This window comes from Notolabrus celidotus, chromosome 1 (genome assembly GCF_009762535.1).
Source record: "Notolabrus celidotus isolate fNotCel1 chromosome 1, fNotCel1.pri, whole genome shotgun sequence".
Classification (NCBI taxonomy): Eukaryota; Metazoa; Chordata; class Actinopteri; order Labriformes; family Labridae; genus Notolabrus; species Notolabrus celidotus.
This window is the reverse complement of record NC_048272.1, coordinates 28362602-28374266: the sequence shown is the minus strand read 5'-3', so window position 1 is coordinate 28374266 and position 11665 is coordinate 28362602. Positions and strand designations below refer to the sequence as shown.

General features: G+C 38.6%; 1 protein-coding gene across 1 annotated transcript; it reads right to left on the bottom strand.

The window, feature by feature from the left end:
• Positions 1 to 114: 114 nt before the first annotated feature.
• Positions 115 to 9695, bottom strand: LOC117822957 (SRSF protein kinase 2-like). Its single transcript, XM_034697944.1, has 15 exons — positions 9376 to 9695; positions 7745 to 8041; positions 7559 to 7667; positions 7364 to 7451; positions 6827 to 6914; positions 6477 to 6583; positions 6166 to 6331; positions 6010 to 6035; positions 5855 to 5911; positions 4527 to 4890; positions 4270 to 4367; positions 1093 to 1200; positions 935 to 1004; positions 761 to 853; positions 115 to 533 (listed from the first exon to the last, which is right to left on the bottom strand). The coding sequence occupies exons 2-15, from the start codon at positions 7968 to 7970 to the stop codon at positions 349 to 351; spliced, it is 1785 nt and encodes a 594-aa protein (XP_034553835.1). The 5' UTR covers positions 7971 to 8041; positions 9376 to 9695; the 3' UTR covers positions 115 to 348.
• Positions 9696 to 11665: the final 1970 nt, after the last annotated feature.

The window sequence follows — 11665 nt, the reverse complement described above, 5'->3', positions numbered from 1 at the left end:
TATAACTCCCACTAGTTTATCATTAAACTTTCGGTGCAGACACACATTTCTTCAGATCAAATATTGGTATAATTTTCTTTAAAATGACAACAAACCATTTTTTTGTTAGTTTTTTATAATTTAAGAACTCAGTTTTCCAGTATGACATCTTCTTGTGACATTGCTGAACTAGATGTGACAGCTATTAAAATACTAAAAAAAGGCAAATAATGGGCTCATAATGCCAGCTGCGGACAATTTCTACATGTCCCATGGCTATCTGAGTCCCATGACACTTTCAGTGTGTCTGAGCTTGCTCCAGGAAAGAGAGCTAGTCCACTGGGTTCTGAACAAGACAGAACCAGAACATCAGGAGGTGATCCAGGGGTGTTTGAGACACTGGGCAGCTGTGGCTCTCTCCTCTGGCAGCAGCTCCAGCATGGTCAGGAGGAAGGAGCTGAACTGAAGGGCTTCCTCACGCGGCCACTCGTACTTATCCAGCAGAATCTCAAATAGGCTCCATGGCTTCAGCTTTGAAATGTGTCGCAGATTTCCTGACCAGAGTAAGAAGAATGCTCATAGTGATCTCAAACTTCTCAGAACTAATCACAAAAACTTTCCTCATCATGACAAATGGAGTATGACTATGAGAGGAAACATGTCTGAGTACAGATATCAAGTACAGGTTATCTGACAACATGATGAGCATTTTCACTTTTTTAAAGTCTTATGTTTGTAGTGCTTTGTGCCTAATATTTATGCTTTAAAAAATATGTTTTACCTTTACGGTTGAAGTATTTTTTGGAATTCCTCCCAGAGAGGGCAAAGTGAGATGGGAGGGGTCCCAGCAGTTCAATGATGTGGGCAATGTGATCTGAGAGAAAAAGAGTTTCCTGTTTTGTAAGCAGATTTAGTTTAAGCAAGGACATAACAAGATGTTGTAGTCAACACAAACCTTCCTCTCGGGTGAATGTTGGTCCCGCTTCGGGGTCAAACAGATAGTCCCCTGTGGCGAGCTCAAAAGCCTCAAGGGACAAAAAATGAGATGATTGTAAAAAATTATGAGAAATTAACAAAAAGAGACAAGAATAATTCTCTTGAGCCTCTGCTCACCATACAGGCAGTGCTCCAGATGTCAGCTGGCGTGCTGTAATCAGCACCAATCAGAACCTCCACAGAGCGGTACTGACACGTCTGGATGTCCTCAGTGAAGTGTTTGTGCTGGAGACCAGAGAGAAACAAGACTCTATTATTGCATAATTGAATAACCTATATTTATTACTATAAACAACACTGCACATGAATCGTCAAATTAAAACATACTTAACTGTGTATATGAGAAAAAAATCTTTGTAATCATATACTTCTTACTATCTTAACTAACATGATATAATTACATGCAGGAGACCACATAAATGAGCATTACTATAACAATTATTATTGTATGAGAGAGAGAGAGAGAGAGAGAGAGAGAGAGAGAGAGAGAGAGAGAGAGAGAGAGAGAGAGAGAGAGAGAGAGAGAGAGAGAGAGAGAGAGAGAGAGAGAGAGAGAGTAGATCAAACATAACTGGCCAAATATAAAATTCTAATGTTTGAAGAGATTGCTGTATGTTTTTGTTGGTTGTTGATTGTTACTGTTCTGGTTTTTGTTTTGTTTTTAACTCTGTACAGTACTTTGAATTTATCTTTGTATGAATGGTGTTTTATAAATAAACTTGCCTTACCAGTTGCAAAATGATATAAGGGTCTTTGATGAAATCAAAACAACAGAAGTTGGTTTAAAGAAAAATTAAAATCACAAGATGTTAAAGGCCATGCGAAGGAAGATAGATAGAAGACAGATAAGTGGAGGAAGATGGATGGATGGATGGATGGATGGATGGATGGATGGATGGATGGATGGATGGATGGATGGATGGATGGATGGATGGATGGATGATGGGTGGGTGGAAGACGTTAAAGGATCTAAACAACGTGAGCCCCACTGATTAAGTATTGAATGCTGCTGATGAGCAGTTGTTACCATGTTCACTGCATAAGTTCAGCGTGTAGGCATGTAAAAGCATGAATATGGCTGTTCACCAGTAATTCAGGTTCTGCTCGAGTGGTCTGCCTCTTTGAAAGACATTTCAGCAACAAGAGCCAGCCATGATACCATTTTGGCATTAACTAAATTAGCCCTTTGTAGCAATGTGACCTGTGACTAATATGTATTTTACTGAAATTATTAACAGTAATTATGATGAACTGTATCATTCCCAGAATGAAACACTATTTTACATGATGTTTGGTAATAAAACAAAAATGTTAATACTATACCACTTAACACCAGTCCTCTGAACATCGTCATCTACCCTCCTCCTGCATCTCTTTAGTTGCACAGGACATAATTTGACGCAGCAGTCAGCAGTCAGCAGTCAGTGCAGATCGTCTCTTTATTCCGTCATGTATTGAATTAGGGGGGAAAAATGGAAACCAGCTCTCTAACTGGAGCCGACTCTTATCGTTCACGAACAGCAGCTGACTCAGCCAAGTCGTTCACGACAAACACATCCCTTTCTTTAAACTATATGGCGAATGTCTGATGTGGAATCTTGATTAATATCCTCTATTATAATCATGCATTTTCTTTAAATATAATCATGTTTTTCTTATTATGCTCATGTATTCTTCTTTTAACAATTATATTCATATGTTTTCCATTTTATATGTTTTATTGAAGAAACCAGCAAATAGTAAGGCATAAGGCCAGAGATCTGTGCAGATCTCTGAATAAAGGTGAGACTGAGGTCAGAGCCCCAGTTTCTGCAAGATTCAATGTAGGTTCAGCTTAGAGGTGGAAAAGTTCATCTATTTATATGTTGTATTGCAAAGATCAAAGAACCAATCCTAGCTTTATATTACATTTAAAAGCTAAGCGAAGGGGATTTTTGGTAACTATGCTAAATGTGTTGGTAGATAAAAGAGCCGATGTACGCTTTTAAGAATTGTTGATATGTGCTTTTGATAACCGAATGTCATAAGATGAATGGGAATATGTGCAGACGTGCGCTTTTTGAAAATCACTAGACTAAGGTAAATGTCCCTGTTGCTTCCTGAGTATTGTATTTACCCGACATGACCTTTGCTCACCCTTGATTGCAACTCACCCACACCTGTTACCCCCCCTCCTTTCTCCCCCTCCCTTTCTTCTTCCTTACATATGAACAACTGTATTAAGGTCACACGTACACATGTTTCCCCCCTCCCTTTTTCCTCCCTTATGTTTGAAGAACTATAAAGTATTGAGCATCTCTGTCATTCAGCGGAGAACTTCAGATGCTCTTGAGTATGCTGTAACTTCTCTCTCATGCTGCATGAATAAACTTTGTGTGTAAACTTTGATACTGAGTTCGAAGCCTCATTTCTGGTCACTGCTCCGCTGGACGATCGCCTCACGGCTGGGTCACCCTACCACACTGACCTGCTTTATGTATGACTGTCATGGGATAACTTTAGCTTTTATTTGGACTTAGTCGAATGAATGTGATGATCAGTTGAATTAGATGAATGTCAGTAGCCTTTTTGGTATATGGCCCTACAAAAAATGTTTGAAGTAACTCTGTCAGTGTGTTTGATGGAAAGTCAGGAGATCATTAGATTGTTTACATTTCAACCTAAATGCTAAAATGGAAAATAGGCTGTGTTTATATAACACTTTCTTTAGTATTCTGACCACATTACAGGTCACATTCACCCATTCACGAAACACTCACACTGATGGCAGAGGCTGCTATGTAGAGAGTCTATCAGTATCAACTAATCTTAATCACACACTGATGGTTCAGTCACTAGGGGCAGTTCAGGGTTAAGCCTAAACCTAAGGCAGGAATGAATGCTTGAACCAAATTCCATGGAGATCAGTTAAACGGTTGTAGACATTTCACAGACAAATGCAATGCACATCTCTCAGTGCTAAGGGAAAGATCTGAATGTTGTAAAAAAAAATATCAATCCATCCAGAAGCTGTCAAATTTCTGTTGAACCAAGTGGATGGATTATTTAATACCTTGAGCATAGTAAGGACATGTTTTTAAAATGAACTGTTGGAAAAACATCTTCATGGTCTTTTCCACTAAGGAAATCAAATGCAGAGCACCAGCACCACCACTAGGTAGCAGTGGCATGAATAAACCAGCCTGAACAGCCTTGTCTCACTGAAAATATCTGGCAGCTGCGTTTTCATTATCAAGCATAGTAAATATGAGCACTTTGGAAATAAAAGCGTCTGATAATTATCACTTTACTCACCACCCAGCAGGCATTGCCCAGGTCAGCAATCTTGATGAGAATTTGATCAGCATTTTGGGGCTTTAGCAGGTCCAAGAGCACATCTGAGTCCCTGACCACTAAAGTACAAAAAAGAAAGTGAGCTCTGACAAATAATACTGAATATTTCTTTATCCTGACAGTGCAGTCAAATACTTTGTAAACATCAGCTCATTTAGACATGCAAACTTAGGAACAGATATTTGCAAGAGTATAATCACAGATATCATAAGACTGACCACGGGAGGAGGATGGTGAAGGTAATAGCCTTCTGTCAGTCTGGTGTAATAGCACAGATCTAGAACTAGTGACTGGATCATCTGTGTTGAGGTTTGGCCACGAGCACATGGAAGCTCTGTGGTTTTTTGGTGCATGGTCCGGTCCATCCTCAAAGAGCATACTGTGCCTTCTAAACATAAGGTTAGAGAGGCCTGTGAGCTTTGAGTGACGCTTGGAGCTTTGGGCGCTGGATGGAGCAGCATCTTCAGAGAATGATACACATAGTTTGTCTTTTTGATGGTTCTCAGGTACACTCTTCTGTCCACGTCGACTCTTCTCTTTCCTTGTTAGTCGCTTCATCGGGCTGCTGGACATTCTACTAGACTGCAGAAATGCAGCAAGTCGTGGGAAACAATGAGAAGTCAGTGGTGAGTAAAACTATCATCTAAAAAATGTTTAATAAACTGTCATAGTTTTAGAAACAAATCAGAAAAACTTAAGCCGCCTTATCTGACTAATTGTTGCCTCAAACTCAGTTCTGGTACATTAAAGAAGTTTGACCTACTTTCCAACCTTTTATCTAGTTGTTTTTTTTGTGAACGTGTTTAATACAGTGTTACAGACTGAAAAGTCATGCAGTCCCTCAGCAATATTGTTTATATCTATATTCTTTAGTTAATAAAAGCCATAACAAGTGTTTTCACCCATATGTTACTGTCTGAATACGAAATTGTGACACAGCTACAACACAGTTTGCAAAAAGGACATCAAAATCTGCAGTTGTGTCCTCTTATAGACGACTAACACAATAAAAATCCCTACAGAAGCAGCAGCATGATTGAAAAATGAAAGAGCTGCAACAAGTGAGCACGTCACATGTTGAAATCTAATTATCAAGTATTTCAGTGTTTCCATCCCTTGCATCTAGAAGTGATAGAATCACAAGATACAAGCACTGCCATGAACAATTCTCGTATAATCAAAGCTCTCATAATGAGACACAAACACAGAAAATTACTTTGAGGCTTGCCCTTTTTTAAATTGGGCATAATATGTTAAAATAGTTGTATTGTTTACATAATGTTGAAACTAGATAGACATGTGTATAAAGGAATAACACATGTCCAATCACCCCTTCATAAACATCACAGATGTTTTTATCAAACACAGTCGTCATAACTCTATTTGCTGTGGGCTCATACAGGACTGTACTCTGACAATGTCCTTAGTTAAATGTCTGATACTCTGCCTTAAAACATTTTGTGTGATATCCTAATTTAGCTGTAGTTATTGTTAGGATGTTATTCAAAGGCTCAGGTGGAAAAACAAATTAAGGCATCCATCTTACCCATTCGCCAAGACTGTGGAAAACCCCAGTCAGCTTCCCCAATAAGTTGGACAAATTCTTAAGAAGCCATAAAAATGCATGAGTCAAAATCCAATCTTAAGAAAAGTCAATACATCAAAGTAAAATGATGAAGAATAAATGTGTTGTTTGTGCACCTGTTTTTCTCTGGAGCTTCTGTTCACTGACAGGAAGTGAAAACATCATCAGGGAAAGATTCACAAAATTTGAAAAATTGATTAAAAAAGCATCAGCAGTGAACATTTAGGTTTCATTTCATCTGATACAACCACTGCAGAAGCAGCATCACTAACCTGGGGAGCTAGTGAAAGCAGAGGACACTGGCAGCTGCCACAGCTTGGTGTTAGCCGCCAGTTTCTGAATGTAAGCCTCTCCCACTCTCAGGAGGATGTTTTCTGGCTTGATGTCCGTGTGGATAATCTTGCATTTAGAATGCAAGTAATCTAAACCCTGCAGAACCTGTGATAAGAAATGTGAATACAGTCAGTTACAGTGCAACCCAAATCAATTAGGAGCAAAACTATTATTAGTTCAAAAGAAAAGCACATTTAATGTGGAGAGACAAGAAGGATGATTTAAGATGATATTAAGAGTTGCACAGCACCTGTCTGAGGATGCTTTTTACACAGGGTAAGGGGAGGCCAGTGTAGTTTGATTTAACGATCCACCTCAGCAGCTGGTGTCCAAGCACCTCCAATACCATGCAGACATCTGGTGAGCAATTAAGGATCTGGTTTCACATTGTAAATCCTAAACTGTTAGGGTGTTTTTAAACACTTTGACACAAGGTTTCATTCTATCACTGTAGTTTGATGTTATTTTATATTTTGATGGTGTATGATTCAAAGTGTATTGTCACACCAATTGGAACAAGAGTTTAAGAATAGAAATAATAGAAACGTAAAACTTACACCTCAAGTTAGAGGGCAAAACATTATGTTTTGTTAAGGATACGCTCCCCATTTACTCCAGCGATCCTAAAGTCATCAATGAGACGCACAACTCTCTCACGCTTTGGATCTTTGGGATCACTGTCCCTAACCTGTTGGTCATAAAGTGTAAATATTAGAGTATGAAAAGTATGAGACGGTCACAGCTCAATCCAATGGCTTCCATAGATCTATGGAAGTGTAATAAAATGGTCACTATTTGAATTTAATTCAAATAACTACAGCCTCCATGCTAAGTGTGGGCACAGTGCAAAATGTTCCAATTTTCCCAAATGTTCTCTTATAAAACTGTTAAATTATGTTCTTTCCATCAAACACTCTTATAAAAGATTTTCATAAAATATCAGAGATATCATCTTTAGCCACTAACTTATCCTTAAATCTTTCTGCTCTACAACCCCCACAGTGTAAACAGTGATGTCTCTGTGTTAAGTGTCACAAGCATCAACAACACTCCAGTCAGTAACACTATTTGTGTATCGTAAAAGACATAAAACTATTGAGTACACATATTAAATGAAAACAATATGGTCGCACTGACACAGTTTAGAAGTTTGATCTCATCCAATGCCGTCTCTGTGAATGTTTGAGCACTCTTCACCACCTTCAGAGCCACAAAACGCCTCTTCCTGCATGCAGACAATTATGTTAGTTATCTACTTTTATGTTTATCATATAATCACTACATGATGTTATTATGTTATAAGATCAGTCAATGGGTAAAATCTTTACTTACTCCATATCCCAGCAAAGCCATACAGTAGAGAAGTGACCCCATCCCAACTTTTTAACCACTTGGTAACGGTCAACAAAAATATCCCCGATTTCAACCCGGTAGTAACCTCCTGTAAAACAATACACAGCCTGAATCAAAGAAAAGATCTCAGTGAGGTGTGGAGTTTGGTGTTGGGGTGCCAAATACCTATGTCATAGTCTGCAGGGTTCTCCTGTTGCTCATCGTAAGATCCTACAGGCTCAAGTGACTGAGGATGTGCAGATGGAGTGCTGTGGGCAGGTTTACTACGCAGGGGGGGGCGTTCAGGACTCCCCTCTGGGTTGGGGGATTGTTCAGGGCTGGGTTGGGCTGGTTTAATGGAAGAGCTGTCTGAAACAAGGGCTGTTATGGCAGCAGCATATGACGATGACATGTTTTCCTGGTGGCTGAAGAGTACAAACAGGCTGAAGATGGGCTCAGATCACAGCATCACTCAGGAGAGGGCTACAACATAAAAAGTATTATTTCAACACTTCAGTAACTCACATCTTTTATACAAATATCACTACTGTTGTCTCTCACAAGGTTGTGCTTACAGACACTGGTTGCAGGAGTCTGTTTGCAATGACATTTCAAAAGAGCCAGTGAATGTGTATGTTTATTTTTAGCTAGATGAATGGCATGTCAACGTAAATAGCTCCTGACACTAGCCCAGCTGCAACTGAACTCTCCTTGATTTTGCATGGACCTCCACAGTATGAGCAATGCAGATGTAAACATGAAAGGCTGACACTTCCAATAAGTCATGTTCTTTTGAGAAACATCAAGCAGAAGTATTTTGTTACAAAAAAATATGTGGCTGGAATTTACAGTCTCAGGTTAAACATTTAACACGTTGATTGTTTTTTCACATTGTCTCATACTGCATTTTTTTCATTGTATTGATAAAAAAACATAAACTCATTGGCTGAAAAAAGCTAGGGAAACCTAGAGAAATGTAAAACTAAAATCTTCAATGTTTATTTATTTAAAACAACTGCAATATCTTTTTATGATAATTAATGTAAGGCAGCTTGATGTTGCTTTGCCAACTAACAAAGCAAGTCCTCGATTCAGGTTTTCTCAACTTATTTTTCTAATTACCTCAAGATAATTTATCCTGTTATCAAGAGAAAACAAAATTATCCAGTTATGACAAGATAAATAAGTCAAAATCTTGAGGTAAAAAGTCTTTTTTTTCTCAAGATAATGAGAAAGTTATGTTGAGATCTTGAGAAAACAACTGATTTTAACTCATTATCTCCAGAAAACTGTGAAAACACAATTTATCTAAACATGTCCTTTTAGGGCTTCTGTACTAAAATACATTTGATTTGATCCGTTTTCTCCAGATCTCGACTTATTTTTCTCAATATCTCGAGCAAACTAGGCTTGTTATCTTGAGATAACGAGAAAAATGAGTTGTGATCATTAGAAAACAAGTTTGAATGGTTATCTTGAGAAAACAGAGAAAATAATGTATTTAATTATGTCCTTTTAGGACTTCTGTATAAAATGTTAGGCAGCATTTTGACAGAGTATTTCACACTGCGTTTACCAGCCATTACTGCTGTGGCTTCTTCTGCTTTCTGACCCACAGCTGCCATTGACTGTGTACAGCAGACACTATCACACAGATTTATTCTGAAAGTTTAGCAGGACGTGAAGTTCTACCAGGCGCGTGACTTTTAGTGAGAACATGTGGCTGAATTTGACGAAGAGAATTGGTTCACGTGCCCTTTTAGTTTGGTCTCACATAATAAATAGCCTGACCAGCAGTAGCAGAGAAACCTACTTACCCTTCAGAGTGATATATCCAGCTTTTATATTTTTTACGTAGGAAATAAAAGGTCCCCTTCACCCAGGCGCCGTGTTCCTCACTCCGGCCTGTGTGACTGAAAAACACTCAAGTCCAAGAATAGCAAGCTGTTGCTGCTTCTGCTGTACTGGCATTTATCGCTATGTGGCTACCGCCTCTATTTCTAGGGGTGTTAAGGATGTCAGTGTCTTATCTGTTAAGTTAGACATTATTTTTTCTATGACTGCCATATAACCCCATGATAGTTCATTATAGGATAATCAAATTAAACATCCACGATGATTGCCAGTAATAAATACCCGTATCAACAGGTAGCAGTATGCAATATGGAAGCCCTAAAAGGACATGATTAAATACATTTTACAAGTTAATTTTCTCGTTATCTTGAGAAAACAAAGCATGTTATGTAGAGATCTCTACTCATTTTTCTCTATAATGGGAACATTAATCTCATTTTATACAGAGACTAGGCTCGCCTTTTGTTGATTTGATCTTCAACCTGAAAAATAAATATCTCGGAACCAAATGTATTTTTACTTTTTACTGAGGCAAAATTTTCTAAACAATGTTTGAGAAAAAAACAAGCTTACAAGCAACCTATTACCTGAAGTCACTCTTTTCCAAATCTACGGTAGCCCTAAAAGGACATGATTAAATACATTTATTTTCTGTTTTCTCGAGATAAAAAATGTATTTCACTTCTTTTCTTGAGATCTCGACTCGTTTTTCTTGTTATTTCAAGATAACAAGCTTTGTTTTCTCGAGATAACAAGAAGATTAACTCAATATCTAGAGAAAACTGAGAAAATAAATGATTTTTACCGTCCTTTTGGGGCTTCAGTACATATGTATAGAATTGCTCCTTTTATTTTTAGTACAGAACCTTAACCCATAAGAACCCACACCCATTTCCCCTTTCAGGAAAATTATGTGTGTTACAGAACAGACCAAATGGACCACAAATAACACATTTCTAAACTTTTTTTTTCAATAGCACCCCCTTGTGTCAAAAATCTGAAAAGTGACAAATTTGTCACATTGGGTGTTTACTGTGATTTTTTTTCTTCATTTGAAAATGAATGAGATACAAACTTTTGTTGCTTTATAACCAACATTTGCATTTATTTGCATTTAAACAGAAACAATACCTTTTCAAAAGGTTTAATAACAATTTTGGCGTTCTCAATCCAGATTTTTAGGGCATTAGAGAGCAACTGAACAATAAATAACAGATTTACGCAGAAAACCTGCTAAAACATGTTTTTGAGAACAGTAAATAAAAGGACTGCTGAAAAATAACGCTTCTATTGCATTATCAGCACCATTTCTGAACAGTTTTTTCACAGTAACTTCCTTTTAGCAGATTAGCTTAGGCCAAATGGTATGACTTGAAGCAATTTCGCTCCTCTGTGAAGCAAAGACGCACGTCGCATTTCTCACAGAAGGTGGTGGTTGCATTGACCTTGCAGAGTTTGCAACGACCTCGTTTCTCACATTTCCCAGGCCAGTGTGCAATGTGGTCAGTTCGAACATCATCTGGAACTCCTGTACGGACTCTCTTGCGTGGTAGTGGTGGTGGAGATGGGCTGTCAAATGCTGGGCGCCCCCTCTGTGAATGCAAGAGAATCAGGCTCGTGGCAATCTCTGCTTGGAAGTTCCTTTGTTTCAGGGGCTTTCTGACATCAAGGAGTTTGCAGTCACGGCGGTAAAGGAACCATGCATTGACCAGGCCTAACATAATGGTTTGCCAGAACAGGTAGAGGTACCACCTCCGTGATCTCATGTGGTACTTGGTTCTTGCGACGCATGCATCAATGAGGTCTATGCCCCCCATGAATGTGTTGTACTCCTGCACAATGTGTGGCCTGCTGACCTCCACAAATGCCTTGTCTGATTTGCAGATAGAGGCCAATTAGTATTTCCAGTTCTTTCACAGTAGTGTTAGCATTGCTGTGCCTTTCTGATTTTTGTACACTGTACAAGTTTGTTTGTTCCTTCAGTAACTGGAGCATTTCTGCTGTGATGAACTTTCTGAAATACTCCAGAGGAGTATGGAGAGTGTCAGGTAGACTGGCATCTTCTCCTTTGAATGGGCAATCAGGTGTTTCAAAAGATTTCTGCCTCCAGGAAAATGTCTTCTTCTCTTCCTTTTCTTTTCTTTGGACAGTTGTTGCTTGCTGCCTCGGGTTCACGCTTGGTTGCTGTTCATCCAAATCACTTGATTCGCCACTGTCTGAATCACTAGAGCAACTTGACTCTTCAGTCTCAAT

What these genes read in the sequence shown, in the direction of transcription:
- LOC117822957 (XM_034697944.1), bottom strand. Translation starts at nt 7,970, where the DNA reads ATGTCATCGTCATATGCTGCTGCCATAACAGCCCTTGTTTCAGACAGC. An exon ending in AACATTCACCCGAGAGGAAG is followed by an intron (nt 854 to 934) that starts GTTTGTGTTGAC and finishes TTTTTCTCTCAG; the next exon opens with ATCACATTGCCCACATCATT. An exon ending in AAAATACTTCAACCGTAAAG is followed by an intron (nt 534 to 760) that starts GTAAAACATATT and finishes TACTCTGGTCAG; the next exon opens with GAAATCTGCGACACATTTCA.